The sequence below is a fragment of the Stylophora pistillata genome, chromosome 7 (assembly GCF_964205215.1).
Source record: "Stylophora pistillata chromosome 7, jaStyPist1.2, whole genome shotgun sequence".
Lineage (NCBI taxonomy): Eukaryota > Metazoa > Cnidaria > Anthozoa > Scleractinia > Pocilloporidae > Stylophora > Stylophora pistillata.
The window spans coordinates 27,503,217-27,523,335 of record NC_142525.1 but is presented as its reverse complement, the minus strand read 5'-3'; the positions used below and the strand labels follow the sequence as shown (position 1 = coordinate 27,523,335).

Genomic DNA, 20,119 nt, shown 5'->3' with positions numbered 1-20,119 from the left:
AAAGTAAACATGAAAGGTAAAACTATTTACAGACCTTATTTGTTGACCTTACAGTCAATGGAGATGTCATGAAGCTTTCTACAAATCATCCACATGAGAAGAATGCCTGGCTTGATGCATTCCAACCGCCAGGGCAAAGTACAAGGGCTCGGCAACACTCAGAGAAATGTAGTGTGACTTCACCATCACCATGGGTGGAGAGAAATCCAGGGTCACTGTCAGAAAGAACTTATTCAAAGTCAAGCCCACCTCGAAGCGACTCAATTGGGTCACCACCAAATTCAGCCACACCCAAGGGCTCTATTAGCACTTCTGGTGTACACTCTCAGGTAAGAATTAATGCTCCTTTGTTGTGTGTCCAGTGTGCTGTACTCTCCAGCCGTTTCTCAAAAATAACTTAACAGGCCCATAAAGTTTTTAAAAGAATACTATAGGACTATTAGCTAAAGAAACAAAGTGGACTGGTTTTGGGGCCAGAACCTTCTTTACAATCCTTTAAATTTTGATTTTAAAATATCTCTTTGGGCCCTTTTAAGTTACCCGGACTTCTGAGAAAAGGGCCCCAGCTCCATTTCATAGTTTTGGTGTGCTGTACTGTCCCACCTTAGTCTGCACAGACTTTTCATAATTCCAAGTTTTTCAAAACAAGTATACTGAATCAGGACTCCCTTTTTATTGGGAACAAGAGTCATCTTGAGAAAGTCTGTTTTTTTAATGCACATCAGTAGTCTTTATGATATGTTTATTATGCTAGATAAAGCAATTCATGTGTTCTTTTTGGCTACTGGAAAAGAAAGAATATGTGCTTTCAAATAGCTTTCAAACCTGAGAACCATTTTTTTTTTTTTTTCAATTTTTAGCAGTGATGTTGCAGCAGTCATATGTTTTGAAGTCTAGGTCGTAGAAAGTGAAAAATTTTAGCAATGTGTAGCTGTTTTCACTTAACGCTCAGTCTTTAATACGTCTTTATTGTGCTTTTTTTTATGCGAAGTCTTCTAGTGATGGTTCCAAGTTCCGTTCTGTTTCAACGTCACATTCAGTAGCTACTGATCTGACTGCATTCAGCTCAGCCCCTCACAGTCCAAACAGGAAAGGACGCTGGGATTTCTCAAGGCTTAGACCCACTCCACCTCTGAGGCCAGCATATGCACTGATTGCTAAAGAGGTAATATTAAGAAACAAAAAGGGATTTAACTCAGTAAGAAGTCAGTAATAGTCTATTTTACAGTTGCTTGCTTGTTTGCTTGCCAAGCCTTTGAACGGGAGTGAGGCTAAGGATGACCTTGTTATGATAGAAATGTTACTGCTTTTCAAGTGTAAATTGCTTTGTTATCATGTTAACTAGATACTGGTTTCTCACAACAATGTCACCTTCAGCCTCACTCCAAATCAGAGGCATGACAACCAAGTATACAGCTGTGAAATGGCCAATTGTCCCTTCAACCTTTTCAAGGGGAGAATTTCAAACCTTTTATAAAAGACGGGAACTTTTTGCAAATTTTTCATAAGTACACAGAGCTCCATTGTATCTCTGCCTTACCAAATGTGACAAATTTTCAAGTAAAAACACTATAATACAGGGTTTGTTAAAGAAAAGGTAATATGGTCAAAGTTCGATAAAAGTACAAATTGTTGTGGGATGGGCACTGTTGTTTGCCTTTGGTCTCCCTTATGACATGTTTAACTGTTTTCACCTTTTTAGTTATTTCAGGACATACTTTATTTTTTTGCCCCTTAAGTTTTAGGTGTACAATTCTGAAATATTATATTATTTTTTTGACAAGCAAGGAGTGATCTCACAGGAAGACTGCAATGTTTGCAATTGTAGAATAGAAGCCTAAAAGAATTAGGCTTCACCAGGATTCAAGCTTGTACCCCTGAGATACCAGTCGGGGGCTACTTCCAATTGAACCACAAAGCCATATTTTGGGAGTGAGGCAAATTTTGGAAGGTTCTTCATTGCTGTAGAGGAATTTGTTAACAACTTGTAATAAATACGTATGATGCACGATCCTCGCAGTAGATAGCGCTATTTAAGCAATAGCGAAAATCAGACCTGAAAAAAATCAGGCCTGTACGGGATTCGAACCACTGACCTCTGCGATACTAGTGCAGTGCTCTACCAATTGAGCTAACAAGCCAACTGGGAGCAGGCCGTTAAGTTGATCAACTTAACAGTTGATCAACTTAACGGCCTGTTCCCAGTTGGCTTGTTAGCTCAATTGGTAGAGCGCTGCACTAGTATCGCAGAGGTCAGTGGTTCGAATCCCGTACAGGCCTGATTTTTTTTAAGGTCTCATTTTCGCTATTGCTTAAATAGCGCTATCTACTGCGAGGATCGTGCATCATACGTATCTAATACTGCAGTTCAAAATATATGAACTTCATATATTTCATTGTATCTAATTTGTAATAAAGTAAATTCTTATTTCTTTTTTGCAAAGGATACATCCACAGCACATCGATCTATGAGGGGCTTGCTTTACCCATCAAGAAAGAAACAAGGTTAGTCATGGACTTCGATGATGGAATGTTCAGCTTATCTCATACTCTCCCACATTTATGACTGGTTGTCTTCCTGAAACTTTACAACTCTTCTACACGTATTCAAATTATGTTCTTTAAAAATTCCTTTTTAAAGTTCACAATAAATGTGTAATTCATCTCAGGTTAAAGATTAAAATCTTATAAACCAAGGCAAACTTTTTACACCCTACCATAATGAATCTATGGTCACCTGTGGTGGAAATTCTACACCTAGTCTTTTATGTTAGTCTAGGATCGTCAAATGACTCAAGCTTAAAGGAGTATTAATACTATTTATTGGAAAACACTCCCTTTATTAAAAATAAGCTTGGGTTGCATTTACAGGAGAAATATACTAGATTCTCATGATGGATGATATTATAGATTAACTACAAACTTAAACATGATATAAAATAATAATTTATGAAAATAGTTTTAAGGGGTAGAAACATGTAACTTACGCTAACACCCTCCTTAGAAAAGACTCTGTGACTTGGTTCCACATGCATATCTGACATAGTGGGTTTTTATCCTTATTTTATAATCAAAGTTACTATTTATAAGCTGGTTTTCAGCCAGTTACCATGTATGTTTTGACCCTCTGTGTCATACTCATGAGATTAAATGAAAATGTAACATGTGAAATTAAAAATTTGAAAATTTGAACAACTTTTAAATTTGAAAAATGATGTTATTCAATGAATGACACAGGCATACTCGCAGAAAAAGAACCCCAAGTGTTCTCAGTGGGAGTCCAACCTACAACTTTCCAATAATCCATTTTACAGTTGTGTGCTTGGTTGCCAAGCCTTTGAATGGGAGTGAGGCTGAGGGTGACCTTGTTATGATACAAACCTTGCTGCCTTTCAAATGTAAATCACTTTGTTATCCTGCTAACTAGATACAGGTCTCTATCATGACAAGGTCACCTTCAGCCTCACTCCAAATCAAAGGCTTGGCAAATAAGTACAGAACTGTAAAATGCTCTATTAGTACTTCGGATGCTCTACTGCGGAGCATTGGGAGCACTCAGAGTTCTCTTTCTTTGTCTTTTTTCTTTTTCTTTTTTCTTTTTTCTTTTTCTTTTTTCTTTTTTCTCTTTCTTTTTTTTCCTGTGTCATTCACTGAACAACATCACCTTTCACTAAAATGACCAAGCTTCAAACTTATCAGCTTCAACCTTTGAATTTGTTAATTTAATTTTTGAAATGTGTAAACTTATTAAACTTCTGAACTAACATCAGAAACCTATCTCCTCCCGTTCAACCAGTTTCCATCTCAAGGCCAAGTTTCAAAGGTGATGAATAACTTCTCTTGTAGGTTGTCTTACGCTTAATCCTCTTACATCTTTCAAATCTTGCACTTCTGACTGTAAGTAACCTTTTGCTAAAAATAAATTTCTCAAATTGTCTCCAGCTTGATTAATTTAAGTGTTAATTCTTCCAGTTTTTTAATACTATCAGATGCTTTTTTCCTCCTAAAGTCCTCCTTGAAAATTAAGTAAAAAGACTATTAAAAGGCTCCTACTGTGTATTCATCGAAGGGGCTTTTCAAGGATCATTCTTCTTTTTTGTTCCAGTTGTCAAATGCAGTTATTTGATAACCATTTTTCCCAAGTGACAAAAAAAAAATTTTCAGCATAGCTACACAAAATTTAAATAATGCATTCAGGGTGATAATGGGTCTTTCAATTAAATATATTAAAAAGCGGAGTTTTAAAATATCTTAAATTACAACTTGGTAGTGACCTTTAGTCTGTTATACAACCAGACTACTCAACTAATTTTGTGGTTTTGATAAAGATGACTCAAAATAGATGATAGGCAACAAAGGGTGTGTTGGACATCAGAAGAAGTACATGTATCAGAATAGTAGCTCTTGTGAAAGGTGTTTCACTCCTAGTGTTTGTTGCGGAAAACATTAATGTTATCAGCAAAATATTTCACAGTGATTATTAAAGGCATGGTGTACACTTATTTTTACTAGCTTCCTAGCTATTTATAGTCTTGGTAATCCTTAACATGTGTTTGATCTCTTTGTGGACTTTAGACTTTGTAGATTAAAATTTCCTCAGTTGATAAATGCAGTTGAGTTACTGGGTCTCTAAAATTTGACTGTGGAAATTCTATAATACTATTGCATAAGCTTAAATTTAATTTTTCTAACGTTTTGTTAAAAGTGAAATCACTATGTCTTCTAAACAGCTGAAGATTTAAGAGACATTAAAGTAAATTGAAGCTAAAAAATCTTTGAACATTGGGAGGATAGTTCCCTGCAATGAGCCCTTCTGTTATGTCATGCTCGTTCCAGTGACATAGTTGATTTTTAAGTAAAAGTTTATTCTTTTTCTTTTGAAGGCCGGTCAAAGAGTGAACTTGATGATGAAAGGACCAACAGTACCTCAGGTAAGCCTTAATTTGTATGACGCTAGTTACCCTGGGCCCATTTGCTTGAGTGGGTACAACTGGGTACAACCGTCATTGTGGAGAAGTACAGTGGTGTTTTACCATTATAATATTGAAATGGCAGATAATGATAGAAAAAAGATCTTAAAGGAGAGCTCCACTAACACAGTACATGGGTTGAACTTGGGAGTAACCAGTGATTGTGTAGTCTGACCACATGGGTTTAAGTAGTCCAGAAAAGGAGATGTTGTCAGTAGCTATAAGTGATGTTTCAACAACAGGAAAGTGACTCTGATGTAGACTTCAGTTTTGTTGGGCATACAACAGTCTGCTAAAAGCAAAATGTCCAATTTTTTTAAAACAATCTTTTTATACTAAGTCATTAACAAGTCAAAGGTTACACAATATCATCACTGTTACTTTTAGGCTTAAAAGATGTTATAACATAATCAAAGTAAAGCGCGTGCTCTGATTGGTCAACTCAGCATCCCCTATTTGCCCATGGGTGTACACTGCTGATGTGAGCAAATGCAAAGACTATTTTTCCATGTGCGCTTGTTTTTTCTGGTCACATAACATTTGATAAATTAAAGGGAACTCTTTTGCTACAATGTATCATATTATGTTATAAAACAAATGGTAAACACCACAGAGTACACTATTTAGTTATGGATGCACTTGGGAGATTTGCTAAGCACTCAAGAAGCTAGAGTCGCTCTCGGCTATCACCTCGCGCGACTCTTACGCTTCTTTTATGCTTAGCAACCTCCTGTGTGCATCCATAACTCAATAGTGTACGCTGTGCTGTTTACCATTTGTCAAATAATGCTTAGGCAACTATTGGATACTATTTATGCCATCAAGAAATATAGAATTATACTTAAAAAAGGCTCGGTTAATTGCTTTTTTCTTTCCTCCTCAGGAAATAGCCGTGTACTAGAAGAAGACATGCTTATTCTACGTGTTGTGGAGTCTTATTGTACAAGTGCAAGAGCACGGCATACTCTAAACAGTAAGTTTTGCATGTTATCATCGTAACTTGACATTTATCACCTCGTAAGTTACTTATTCTTTATCACATTTTGAGTAGTCTTTAGTGTTAATCTCTATTTGCCCAGTGTTAGGACAAAGCATTTTGAGTTCAGCCATTTTACCTCAGAAGCAAATATGAATGTGAATTGCTAGGTATTTCCATGTTCTTTGACTGTTTAGAGAATCTTGTGATCTTAAGGAAGGACTGTTTTATATCTTAACACTTTTAAAAATCTTTGAAATGTGTTCCTTTGTCAAGCTTTGGCTTTTCTGTGACACAACTATGAAGCAGTTAAAATTTACTCTTGATGTAACATGAACTCAATTTGTTTTGTTGCAAACCTTTGCATCGTTATGTACTTAATAAGTAGAAAACAATTTAGATCTCAAATAGCCTTTTTTCATCAGCTAATTTTCAGTATCAGGATCAAGAAGACTAACAGGTCAAACCTGTTTTTAGTTCTTTAATGTGATGCTTTTAAAAAATTGACATTGATATTACGCCAAATAGTTGAATTACTATGTTATTTTGGAAGGGGATTTTGATCAGTGTTTTGCTTAAAGGTAATGATGGTCTCCATGCTACCATCATTAAATGGGCAGACATAAAAGAATTACCCTTAAATATTTGAAGGGTATCATCAACGTGTCTGCCAAAGCTTCAGACTAATTGACTTCTGTAGGTAAAAAGAGTTTCCCATAAAGCTTTGAAGAAAGAGTCTCCTGCATGTACCAGTTGTAGGAGCCTGTTTGGGGAGAGACTCTATTTTCAAAACCTTTACCCAAGGAGGATTTGAAGGGAGGTTTATAGTGGGAAGAACTGATATATCCCATACAGGTTTCCTTTAATTGTGGACAAAGCACCATATCTTTCTTATTTTATTGTGTAATTTAATTTTTTGGGGGTGTTTAGTTTATATGCACTGTCCAGCTTGACTACTGATTATGGAAATTTAGCTTCTTTGGCATTGTTGCCATAAAAACCTGAGAGAGTAAGGATAGTTGCTGCTGTTAATACCTGTAAAAGTTTTAGTTGGATTTGGCTCTTGATTTGGTCAGCATGGATGCATAAATCAATGAATATTAGAATTGGTCTCATTTAAAGTTGATTGCGAAGCTACAGCTTCTAAGTGTTTAATGCAAAATGAATCATTCAGAAGTGACTTTGCTCTTTTTTTCTCTTCATTATTTTATTGATTTTTATAGCCATGCAATATCTGCCACCTTAGCTCTTTTCTACGATGTGTATGGCACAAATTTTCTTTGTGAAGATTCAGTGTTAGAAGCAGGTGTATTACGTTCATGCCACAGCTTTAACAGTACTTTACTTTTCTCCTGTAATCTAGTTGAGAGTTAATAACATGAAATAACTTTGTGTTGTACCATTCTAGTTTTTTCAAACATATACACAAGTGTATTGAAAGTGTGTTGTTTCATTAAAAGACCTTTGCACATCAACTTATGTCCACTGTTGTTGGAATTCACGTTGCATCACATTTACATAAGCACATTCTCTTAATTTATTTATTAATGCTTGGATTACGATTTGATCCTTTTTGAAAACTGCACTTGTTATTTTCTGGCACAAAGACATACTTTACATGACTTGTAAATTTTAGATGATTGTTTAAAACTGTGACTACTTTGATCATTCATTTGTCATCTGTCCTAAAGTCAAAATGAAAGAAGCTGAAAATTTTCTTGCATAAGTAATCCTTTAAATGTGCCCATATTTTTAGCAATTGTGCTTAGCAGTGCATATACTGAAGGTATAACAAATGTTTAATTTTGGAATGAGATTTCATAGCATCATTTGAGACATCTGTATCTTGTTTATGTTCATGACCACTTAACAACAATCAGTTGAACTGTCATCACTCAAGATTGCACCTAACAAAATAACTAATATTCGCACTAAGGAATGATAATATTGACAGTTGTTTTATGTGCTAAATTTAATGAAGTTTACTTCATACTAATTATTTAGTCCTCATGAGTACATCTTTTGAAAAATCATTGTGTTTCTAATATGTATTTATGTATATTTGTGTGATTAATGATCAGTAATCTGAGTGGTCTCTAAAGCTCTTAACAATATGACTCAATCTGAGCGTCAATATTACATATCTTTCAAGAAATCACTGTGTTACTTCTGTGTATAACTAATTGTGTAATGAACAGCCACTAATGTGATTAGTTTGTGAAGTTCTTACTTGCATTAATGTTTGCTAATTTTAACATTCATAATTAAGCATGTGGCCATCAAATGAGAGCTTGATGCAGTATGTCCCATTCATAACGACTGCGATTTTTTTTTTCTTTTTTATGAACCTGCTATCTCAGATAGCCAAAGATCATCTGCTAATTTTAAAACAGCTTTTATTTCAACTCAGAAAATGTCATTGTCTAAGTTTTGTTATACCTTCGTTATGTGTACCTTAGCAGAGGATGCAAATAAGCCCAAACCAAATGAACTTGCTGGAGGCATTCCTTATGACTCTTCTGAAGAAGATCATGATGAAACTAATGTTTCAAGGCGGCCACGAGGTGCCAAGATCTTGGCCCATGGATGCTGCCCAGGACTTGCAAGCAAGAGTAGATTTTATACATGTTAGTCCAGACCCCCCTTAGGGGGTGAAAGGTTGAGACACATCAAATAACTAACTGCTACAAAAGGATAGGATTTTTATAGGGAATCTTTTACTGAAGTATGTAATTGTGTGCTAATGAAGGTTGGGACACGTTTGACCACAAGCTGTGCCAGTGGATCTCTGCAATGCTATGGCGCCACATCAGGCTGTTGCATAATGTCGTGAGAACATTGTATCGTATTTGACTTAGTGAATTTTAGTAAAAACTTTATGGCTGTGGCTGAACTCAGTCATTATGACCAATTGCGTGAATTCAAGTTAGTTTAAATTTGTGTAACTGATTTCATTGATAAAACTCTGATGGAGAGACAGAAACCTTCACAAAAGTCCACATTTCACACAAGGCAAACTGTGGTTGCAAGTTGTTCCCACAGTGTGTTTCAGGTACTGGTTGCAGAGACAGTTTACTTAGAGCAGCTTGTTTCAGAGACCTGTTGCTACAACTTATTGCTCAGTATGTCCCTACCTTTATAAGCACTAAATTGTTACTCATGTACATAACAAAGAGATGGCCCAAAACAATTCTTATGCTGTGTAAATATTTTTTTAAAAGATGCATGTCTTTAGGTAATCCAACAATATTCTTACAACATTTTTCTTTAGAACCTTAAATTTAGCTTTTTCTAATCTATATGCTGGGTATTCATGAAAATGTGATGCACCTTTGACCAATTTAAAGTATATGTGTGAGTTAACTAATGTTACTATATTATCTTTGAAATTTGTGAAAGTCAGTCTCTTTTTTGTCTTTTTTAAGCCTTTCAGTTTTTGTGTCTTCATCTGCCTCATTTTTCGGTCTAGTGTTTTCTTACTTAAGTAGATCCATTCTCTGTTGAATTAAGGAATTATGTTTGACTCTTGTTCTGGATTAATTTCTTTTTTGTGAAATCATTTAACCGGAAATTGATTTTTCTTTTCACATTACAAAGTGTCGAAACTGTAAAGTTAATCCATGAGGCTAAATGTTATCAAGGACCTTTTCAAATGAGGACATTTTGGTATCCAGTTTATCATATTGCCTGCCAAAAAGTATTTCTGTGATGGTATAAAACTGCTTCTAGCAGGTCAGCTTGGCAGAACCTTTTGGTGATGGGGGATAATGAGATTTAGTGGGTCATAAGAACCTCTACAAAATTTTAGGTGCAATTTATAACGAGGAAGTTTCTTATGCAAATTTATCTCATTTCAAACTTGCTTAAATTTACTTCTCGAATTTCTTTTCTGGTTATATGCTTAACTTGTTTGCAGTTGGTCAATTTTTACTCCTTGCTTCACTTCACTTGAAAATTTGAGAACAACGTGAGATTTGAAAAATACATACACGTTTTTAAGATTGGTATAGGTCTGAGAAAAAATTAATACAGAAATTGTAGTCTTCAATCCGGAGGAATGTTGTCGCGTGGTTTCAGTTTTTCTTCCTCATCAATTATAAGAGATGTATAAAATTGCAATGTTTAAGGTAGTAATTATTATTAAGGATTGTACCATATATTTTTTTTAATCTTTACTTTTTAATGGGCTTCGAAAGCTTCTCTTTAATATAGCAAAGCTGAAAGTGTGAGTTTTGGAAAATACCAAAGATATTTCTCTCTTTTAATTACTATTTCTTCATATTTATTACATTCCCTAATGAATACATTGTAAATGAGAATCAAATGTGAGAGGCATAATGGAGCCAAGGAAGATTCATACGTATTAAAATAACTGAAGACATATCAAAGGTTATTTTTTAGACTGTTAAACTGCTCTCTATACAAGTAGCATACCTTTTAATGGTTGATTTTACTTTCTTGAACTCTTGCTTGCAGTTCTTATTGTCATTTTCATCTACATGTGCAGTTTCTTAAACTTGTAAAAAGTATATTGATAGAACGGAGTCAACCAGGAGACAGATAACTGTACTACTGCTATTACAATGATACAAGAGAATATTTGTTCTCTCAGCCAGTGAATTCTTGTCTTTACTATTGCGTAGGTGTGATTTTGAGAGGAAGCAGGTTAGAAAAACTAAACTGAACATAGCTAACACATATTATAGGCTAACTTTTAACAGTGTAGCTAACCACACCATTGTGGTTAACTTTTCGTTACTCACGGTAAGAGTAGTAGCAGGGTGACGGTGTGACATGCGTACATTTAGAACAAAATATTGCGAGTTCGATTTTGGTTGATGAGCAAAATATGAATTCAGTGATCGAGACGTTGATATTTTTTAGTTCGTGAAATAGTTACCATTACCGCTCAGTGATTTTAGGTGATTTTATTTATTGAAGAGTAATTTATTAGACTTGGTATTGGAATATTAAGTGCCGTGTTACAGATGTTTGTTTGATTCTCAGAAAGAAATGCGAAAACAAATCCATTTCTAAGTATGCACTCACTTATTATAAAGAATGGAGCACCATATAAAAGAAAATATTGTCATTTACAATAAAATTTGCAAACAACATCAAATGGATATTATGTTATGGAATATTTCATAAGTAGTTCTTTGTCATTCAGTGTGTTTTTTGAGTTAAGAATTAGGGGGATTTTGTTGTAAAAAAGACGTTTCTAATTATTATGTTTTCTAGTTGATGTGTATCGTCATCTCGGCTACGTGATGAGTTGATGCCCATAGTTGTCAGTAAAACCTTGAAGCACAACCAGAAAAATTCACTGGTTGCCTGCTCATACGTGCAAGCGAGAATATTCATCTGAAATATTCAGTGAGCTCTGAGTAGGTGACGTCCAGTTAATTTTTCACACAAGTAACGTTTCATTTGTGTATAGAGCAATTTTCAAGTAAATGTCGAAAGTAATATAAGATTGCATAGGCTTTGCTTTACTTCGATCTGTGTTTGGTCCACAAAACTCGCGCTACTTTTTCATCCAATCAGATGCAAAACTTAAACCAGTCACGAGTTGGTCGCTTGCGTTTTCCAGCGTTTTCCCGCGCTTTAGTCAGTGTAGATGCTCATGAAAGGATATCCTTTCTTCTGATTGGTCGATGTGAGTACTTTGATTTGGTTCAACGACACTCGATCGAAAAACGCTCTATGTACATTTTGGAGAGTTAGGAAAGATCGTTGATTGACCATTATTACATTATAACCACTCAACCCCCAGGATTGATGAACTTGTATCTTCTCTATACAGCATTTTACATAAACCAGCAAACAGAATAGGAGAACACATCAGCTAGACAGGGTCACAGCTAGGTTTACGAATTTCTGCGTACCCTTACTCTTCACTGAGTTTACAACGTTTGTTATTTGACATCTGGTGTTTATTTATAACCCAAGCTTAATTTCTCAGTAGTGTAAACGTGCTAATTTGGTATTCGTGATGTATTCGCAGTAAGTGGTAAATTGTAACTATCAATTCTAAAAGATAATTCCTTTTCTTCAACTGAGCTGGTACAATCAAACATCTCTGTTACTTTCTTGTAAAATAAGAATTATGCTAAATTTAATAATTTTTTTTATTTTCCATCCTTATTACAAAATTCTTAAATGTGAAAAATTAATGCTATTGAATATTCAGTTTTAACTCAAAATTAATGAAGCGGTAACCACTCCTTAATTCTTTCAACCATTTCTAATTTTAGCGATAACTAAATAAACCTGTACTTTTTCTAAGTTAAAATATACATTTGATACTTATAATAACTATGAATTGAGGGTTTGAAAAGGAAATGCAAGTCCTCTACGCTTGTTAAGGACGTGAATGTTTGTAAAGAGTGTATGTTTGAAACTTTGACCCGACAGTAACATCATCAGGATAAAATTGATTTAATTTCAAATCCTGGGAGAAATTACAAAACAGCATAAAATGATAACTAGAATAGAAATTTTCCGATTTTAAATCAATTGTTGCTTTACAGTTCTAAAGTATAATCTAAACCATCAAAATTGCTCGCCTGTCAGCATGACCTAGAACAGTGCATGAGTATGGGTGTTCCACCGTTCATTTCCTAGGTAGTCCAATCCTTCCCGAACTTCCCACCCATCGACCGCCTTCAACATCCAGTTTAAAAGAAGATGGGCTGAAATCAAGAAAATCAAAGAAAAAGTTTAATAGGTAAGCTTTGTGATTATTTGCTGACCGATTAGGTTCAGAAGTGATATGTAGCAATAATTAATAGACGTGGTTTATGTTTATTTCTACCGTCATGGAAACATTCATGTTCGAAACGGGTTTTTTTTTTTTTTTGGGGGGTCATCCTCGGTGTAAAAACCTGACGAGGTTTTCTTTGTTTCATGAGGTATTGTTTTGATGTACGCTATTGTTTATAATGTTTTATTGTCTTTGTTTTACGTCACTCGTGAGCTTCACAGGTTTTTACACCGAGGATGAGCCTTTTTTTTCCTCACAAAATTTCCTCCTTTGCATAGGTGTATTTGGCCACCTAGCTGGGCTCCAGACTAAGAGGTCGGGGTCTGGCCATGGCTGGGAAATTGTGTTGTTTTGTTTTTTGTTTATTTCGTTTTTGATTTGTTGTTTGTTTTGTTTTGGTTTTTTTTGGGGGGGGGGGTGGAGGGAAGGGGGGATAGGCTACTCTCTCACAGTTCCTCTCTCCACTCAAGAGTAGAAATGCCTATTGCAGTTCTTTCCTCTCCCTTATTCCTCCCGAGACATGCTAGGGAAACCTGACAAAATCCGGGGGGTTGCCTGCCACGGATTTTAAGTCTCTTCCTGCTGCAGAAAACCAGAGAGAAGTGGAAGCAGTTATGAGCCACTTGACCTAAAGACTACAGTTAACCCCCCCTCCCTCAGCTTTTATTTAATGTGTTTTTGTTGTTTACAGGGATGTCGTTGGCGAATTTAACTGTCTTAGAAGAAGAGTGGAAGAACTTCAGCTTGTGAGTTGATAACATCGCATTAAAAACTCGCTAATTTAGTATCGCATATACAAGAATGACTTCATTCTTAGAATAAATGAAGAAAGGGTTTAGTAAGCACTGAAATCAACAAAAACACTTTCTTTTAATACTGCTGTTAGACCATTTTCACAATGCAATTTATTTTTTTAGTACGAAACATTGCTCGGACAATACGGCCACTTCCCACAAGTGTACCATTGATTGGAACACATTTTCCATGCGATAATTTCGAGGGTTTCGCAAAATTTCTAGACCAATCAGTCAGAAAAGTGGAACAACCAACACACCTTTTGAAAAATTGCTTGAATCTGTCAACATAAATTCATTTTTTCCATTCGTAGGAAACTGAGTCCCTTCGCCAAAGTTTACTCGAAGAGCAAACCGCACGGAAAAAGATGGAGAAATTCATCCGCTGTTCCCTGAAAGGAGTAATTCCAGATGTTACTTGGGAGGATATGGAAAAAAGTTAACACACATTTATCTGTTGCAGTATTTTATAGCTGCACTAATTGCATAAAACGTTTTTAAAATATCTGATTAAAATATACTCAATACTGCACCTAAATTTTTTAACTTTGATCTTTATGGGTGATGCTTCGTTTAACCAGTAAGTTAATATTCTAAAACTGTTATTTCTCTCTTTAAGACGTCAGTCAAAGCTGACACTTCTTCTTTGATAATCTTAGGAAGTTTAGGATAGTTCTTAATTATGTGGTTCTTGTATAGTTTTTACAACATTACATGACATTGGTATTTGAAAAGAATTTCAAGAGTATGTTCTTTATTATAAAGAATAAGTTTTTAAGCAAAAAATCAACATTTCGTGATTAGTTTTCTACAGCTCATGCGTAGTAAAATTAGTTCTGTCTATCTTAAAATATCTTAATTTGATGTAAATATTTTCGTTATTACTGAGTTGTCTGCGTAACTCTTGTGGTAGTTACATTATAGAGGTATCTGTATCTTTAAGCACCAGATGATGATAATATATTACAGATATTTCTCATTCTGTCAAACGGCGCCCTTACATTGGATTACAAATTTAGTAACGGATCCCATACAAACTCACCGGAAATTGAAACCAATTTTTTTCTTCTTTTTTTTCCTCGTTTTTTTTTTTTCCTTAACTGTCATTTTGAATACATGGTCAGAATATGCCGTGTCTGGAAACCAGCCCAAGAATTTGTACAATAACGAAGAATCGAAGCGCTCACCGAGAATACTTGAGATCTTTCTTTCAGAGTTCCGAGCGGTTATTGGGTAATTTTTGGCTTCTATACCTCAAACAAGCTTACCGCGGACCGTAGAGTTCTGCAACATAGACAGCACCCAGTGCTAACTGTGAGTTTGTAAATTTTCTTGCATGTCTAATCGAATGCAAGAGCGCTGTTACAATGTTTGCGCGACAACCGGAGAAGTTGTCTCTGTTGTTTTATTCGTGATGATATGTGGTAAACAAGCTTTTTACTTTACCTTCTTGCGTTTCGTTACATATAACGTCAACTCTTATGTTGAATATAAAGTTCACGGGCTTTCTTTTGTTTGTGTGACACAAAACTGAAGGAGGTGTGTGAACCCTTTTAGTCGTGGTTAGTCATGATAAAAGACCCGTTCTAAAAAACGCTGCGATTCAAAAATATCTCTGTCGAAAAATAAAAACTAAAGTTATCACAATGGCAACCCATAGCAAAGGGTTACGTCATCGTAAGCCAGTGAGAAATCGAAGAAAAATCAAGCAAAGTACCCAAAGCGCGGGAACCAAGTCAAAGTGGGTTTCGTTTGGCATCTGATTGGTTCACAACAAGGAGCGATTTTTTTTTTTACCAATTGCAGACCGAAGTAAGGCAAAACCAAAGATATCTCTGATTACTTTCAACACACGATTGAAAATTACTCTATGCCTGTCCTTATTTTGAACTAAAAGGTGATGTAAGGTGTATGTACGTCTCACTTCAGGTAAACAATACAAGCAATACTTTAGCAAACTGGTGTCACTCTGAGACGAAGAATTTTAAAACTGACAGCAGCTTTTGCAAAATCCTCACCTCTGGTAAACAATACGAGCAATACTCCAGACAAAGAATTTTTTGATTATCGACAGCAGCTATTACCGTCTCCTCTGGAAAAAAAATTCAATTTTAATTAATATTTTCAACACCTTATTGATTAGAAAAAAAAGGCAGCTATCTATATTACTTTTACTTTCATATCGCAACGTTGTTTTAGAACGGTTGTCTACATATCTTTTCACCTCGTTCTGTATCCACTTCTGCGTACTGCTTTAAAAAAACACCTGTCGCTAGTATTGCCAAAAAAAACTGACGTCTTCGACTATAGCGCACTTCAATTAAGTGTCACCAAACTAAAGCTAGAAAAAGAAACGGAGGCAATATCACAAGGGGTCAATGAGAGCGCAAATTGAAAACAAGCAGACTGTATAAAACGCGGGTGATCAACTTGCCAATGGTTTTAGTTTTGCGTTTGATTGGTCGAGAGGGTAGTACGAGTTTTCTCGACCAATCACAAACCGTTGTGAAGTACAGCCAAAGCAATTCCGGATTACTTACGACAATCGGTAGAAAATTGCTCTGACATACGTTAAGGATACAAAAGATTTTTCGTTGGGTGGTCAGAATTTTTCAAGGGTCGAGGGGTTAGGATATCTTTTTGACTCGGTGATCAGAAGTAACAAAGAGAATGAATATGGTACATCTCTGGCAAACTCCCCTGTCCAAAAAACGTTTGAATTTCCATCGTACTTTTATTTATTTTATTATAAGTTTCAAGCAGCGGAAATGGTATCCTTGTATGTCTATGAAAATATTGTAAAACTTTTTCTAACTTAAATACGGAGTTTCCCCAAAGAGACCTTACCTCACCAAAAAGGCATCATTGATTTTGTGTACTTTATGAGGTAATATATCAATCTCTTTCTATCTAGGAAATATTTTAAATGCCATCTTTATCAAAGTATTGTCTCTATATATTAGCCTAGGAAGAGGGCAAACAGCGGTTTGCTTTATAAGTGAATGGTTTATTATGTAAGATCCAGTGTAATACTTAGATAATGCGAATTACAGCGTAAAAGGACATGTGACTAGTGATGATAAGGTACTTTGTATAGTTACCTAACTGGAAAAATACACTTCCTCTTGACTTGATTATTATCTCATTTCTATAGTTATCTAATGTGCTGTGGTTTTTGCGCCTTTTCTATCCTTGTTTTCCTTTCAAACTATTCTCTTGTGTCTCTGATGTGTGACGGTTGGTTTGTAAAAGTTATTTTACAAGAGGCTTTGGGAACATTTTTGAGATTTTTTTAAGGTCTGTATCTCGCACCTTGAAATTGCTACAACCTCGTCTTAACCCCTTTGCGCCTGAACTCTCCCTACTGTTGTCTATACATTTCTCAAGGTGCTGACAAGGAGAATTTCTCTAACGATCAAGGGCCTCTTTAGAGATCATTTCCTGTATTCTCGTGACCTTTTCGTGTGATTCATGGGTGATATTGTAAGGAGAAATTAGATGCCAGTCACTCTTTCGCATTTAAGAGTTAAGAGGAGCTTTAACGCAATAGTGGCATGGAATGATGTTGCGCTCTTTATTGATGTCTTGTTATGTTTTACTGACCTGGCTCCGGTTGCTCAAAGGGCGGATAACGCTATCCAACGGATAAATCGCTATCCAGCGGATAAGTGTTACCAAAACGTACTGCGCCATCCACCGGATAGAGATTTGCCCAGTGTATAGCGTTATCCATCCTTCGAACAACCGGAGCCAGTAGTCTAAGTTGTACATGATACGTTTATTTTTTTCAAACCATCAACGGCAGTTGTTCTAAACATGTCTTTGTATGTGTGTGTATTTTACTCTCTTCAGCAGATTCACCAAAGCCCTCCTTCTTGGCCAAATTGAAAGGCAAGAAAAGCTAACTTGAACTTAAGTGAACGCTTTGGAAGTTTGCAGGGAAAAGCTGCTCGTTTTGTAAATTGGTAAATCTTGTATTGCGTTGAAGTAGCGTGGATTGTTTTAAATCTACATACTTTTTCTTCACTTAACCTCGAGATAGATTTAGGCTTTACTGCTCGGAAGTCTGTATACAAATTCTACAGCCACAATGACAGAACGACAAGTTGGGCGTAACAGGAATGAAAACTTTTTTCTAGCGGAAAGAGGGAAAGTGAGTGCTTGAGTTTTGCGCAACCGGCCTATAATGCCCTATTCAGACGCACCCAAGTCTTGATTGAGTTAGAAGGAAATCTAGGAAATGACAGCATATCATCATGTACTTAGTGAATCACAAACACTTAACTTAAAGATTAAACTCGAGTCTTGAGCTTGTGGTTTTTTTTAGTTAGGAATGGCGCCCTTCGTCATATGGTCACGTAACGCTTGAAAACATTTCAGAGCAAAAACCAAAAAAAGTTACATTAAGTCATACCGTTTCATAGCTCTTACTGACTACTTTTTAAGCTTAAACAATCATTGTAGAAAAGTCGTATTTTTATATATTTAATGATTTAATAATTTAAGAATGACGAAGAACTGAACTTGAACTAGCCGTTTACTTGAATAAAAGTTACCTCATTGAGAAGGCAAATTAATTGTCATGCCTATTTTATTAGACCACTCCCCTTAACTTCTCGTCAGTCAGGAAACTCCTTTTTCCGCCCTCCTTTTCCCGACATTCTTCACGCGCTTCGTACTTGAGGTATGTCATCAAGTCACATGAGAGGCGGGTAGAGGTTTGGGAAAGAGTAACAGTCCTTGTCCATCCATTCGTCCATCCAAACTTTTCAATTTTTTCTATTTGCACCTGGAGGTACTCTTTGTCATGTTTAACCATCTTCTCTCTTTTTTGTTTCAAATTGATTATTCTTACAGTAAACGACTCGAACCCAGTTCACTCTGTGGTTTGATTGTCCGGGTGAGGAGGATCCTGAGGAGGACTGTTGTCGGAAGTAGTCAGTGGCTGACATTTTGACAACCTGAGCGGAAATCATCACAAGTGTTGAAGTCGACAACCTGACTTTCGCTTAGGCTGTAGAAACGCAAGTCAACACTACCGACAACAGTCCTCCTTATGAATAGAAGGGGAAAGTTTTAAAAGAAACTGTGGTACTGCGCCGATGAGGGATTTTTACAAGATAAAATGATCTTACCAACTGAGTTGATTGTGTAAATTAGCCACTTTAGAGAGATTCCAAAGCAGACGTTTCGAGCGTTGGCCTGTGTCAAAGCCAACCTTTCCCTGCTGGAAAGCTCTCATCAAGAAGATCACACTACACGATTAACTTATTATTATTATTTCAGTTTTTATCGTTATTGTTAATGGTGTTTTAGTGATGTTCGGTGTAGAGAACAGCTTTGTTTTCGGTCATTAATGTGTTGAACCAATCATAAACTGGAACAAACGGGCTGCTCATTTCTGTTTTGATTTTCCTGCCAAAATCACGATGTTAATTTCAATCTCTTCCTTCTCTTAAGGAGAGGTCATTATTCGCTGGAAGGGGGGAGGGGTGTAAAGGATTTTTGTTGTGTTGCGATTAGATTTACCTGATCCCCCCATAAGGCTCTGTTATTTTCTTATGATCTTCTCTCATTGCCCATTAATAATAGTCAATTACCTGCAGTACCCCCTTTATTCTCTGTTGGTCACGACTTATCCTCCCTTTGTTCCCCTGAAAACCATGTATTCCTCCCAAAATTCCCCCACCCACCTCCCCCGAAAAATAATGACTGGTCCCTTAATAGAAAAGGGCCTTGGGAACGAAGTGAGAAAAAGAAGGGTGGAACGATTTTTTTTTTTTTTTAATTTTTTTATGAGCTTATTTAAGTCACGAGAGAGGCCCTAAGATTGGATGGTGGTATCGAAGTCAGTATATAGAAGTGTAAATACGTGCCTCAATCCTGTCAAAGGTGACCCCCTAAAGCTGTCCTTACGTCTGTAAGCATAGTTAGTAGAGGGGACTGTCTAGGAAGGTCGGCGAACTTTAAGAAAGTAACTCTTTGTTCAAGTTTATCGCTTGTGACGTCACACGACCGTGCACACAAGAAATCAAGATGGCGTCTTTCCATGGTGGTTGATAGTCATGTTGGCCGTGTAAAACTGTCTTTTATGAAGCCAATAGCGCTAAATTCAGATCGAATTATCGAGAATGCTAAAAAGTGAAATGCCAGGAGACAACTGCTCTGTTGTAGGATGTGGTTCATGCCACCGTTCGAAAGGAATTGGCATCTGGAGGCTGCCTACAGCTAAATGCGAAGGCTACCGAAAATGGCGGGAAGCTTGGCTCAACGAGCTAAAAAAAATACCCTCTACTAACTATGCTGTAAGGTTGTAGCGCATGTCAATATTAATGACGCAACCTTTATTAAAAAGGTTCCCACGAAGTAGCAGTGTGTGAAAAGAAGGAAAGTAAGTGCTTGAGTTTTGCAGTAGTATAGTAGAACCCTCGTGGCTAGAAATGCTTAGGGACTCGAGAAAGGCATTTCGAGTAAGCTGCTAATAATTATTATTAAGAAACGTTCCTCCAGAAAAATTTTGTTTAAAGTTCGAGTCAGTATTTTTAAAATTGAACGACCTTTGCCGCTATACATTGCTAGGGATCTAATTACTCATAAAAATTTAGCGAAATTG

At 36.1% G+C, this 20,119-nt stretch overlaps 1 protein-coding gene and 1 long non-coding RNA gene across 14 annotated transcripts in view; both read left to right on the top strand.

Moving 5' to 3' along the window:
- Positions 1–18,079, top strand: part of LOC111336194 (rho guanine nucleotide exchange factor 7-like) — a 38,443-nt gene extending 20,364 nt beyond the window's left edge. For 3 of the 12 annotated variants that reach the window (XM_088726215.1, XM_088726225.1, XM_088726224.1), the window contains 9 exons: positions 55–329; positions 992–1,165; positions 2,445–2,505; positions 3,847–3,897; positions 4,884–4,931; positions 5,854–5,943; positions 12,574–12,676; positions 13,404–13,458; positions 13,821–16,640. In XM_088726215.1, the coding sequence (XP_088582341.1) occupies positions 55–329; positions 992–1,165; positions 2,445–2,505; positions 3,847–3,897; positions 4,884–4,931; positions 5,854–5,943; positions 12,574–12,676; positions 13,404–13,458; positions 13,821–13,949 (986 nt within the window). In that variant the 3' untranslated portion in view covers positions 13,950–16,640. Of the gene's footprint in view, positions 1–54; positions 330–991; positions 1,166–2,444; positions 2,506–3,796; positions 3,824–3,846; positions 3,898–4,883; positions 4,932–5,853; positions 5,944–8,405; positions 11,069–12,573; positions 12,677–13,403; positions 13,459–13,820; positions 16,641–17,358 lie in introns of those variants that run through there. The other 9 variants (XM_088726217.1, XM_088726226.1, XM_088726216.1 and 6 more) reach the window with 8 other exon arrangements.
- A 458-nt stretch (positions 18,080–18,537) lies between these two features.
- LOC148727330 (uncharacterized) overlaps positions 18,538–20,119 on the top strand; it is a 9,181-nt gene continuing 7,599 nt past the window's right edge. The window contains exon 1 of one of the 2 annotated variants that reach the window (XR_015990123.1): positions 18,538–19,897. This is a non-coding gene — a long non-coding RNA (uncharacterized LOC148727330). The other variant, XR_015990122.1, reaches the window with a different exon arrangement.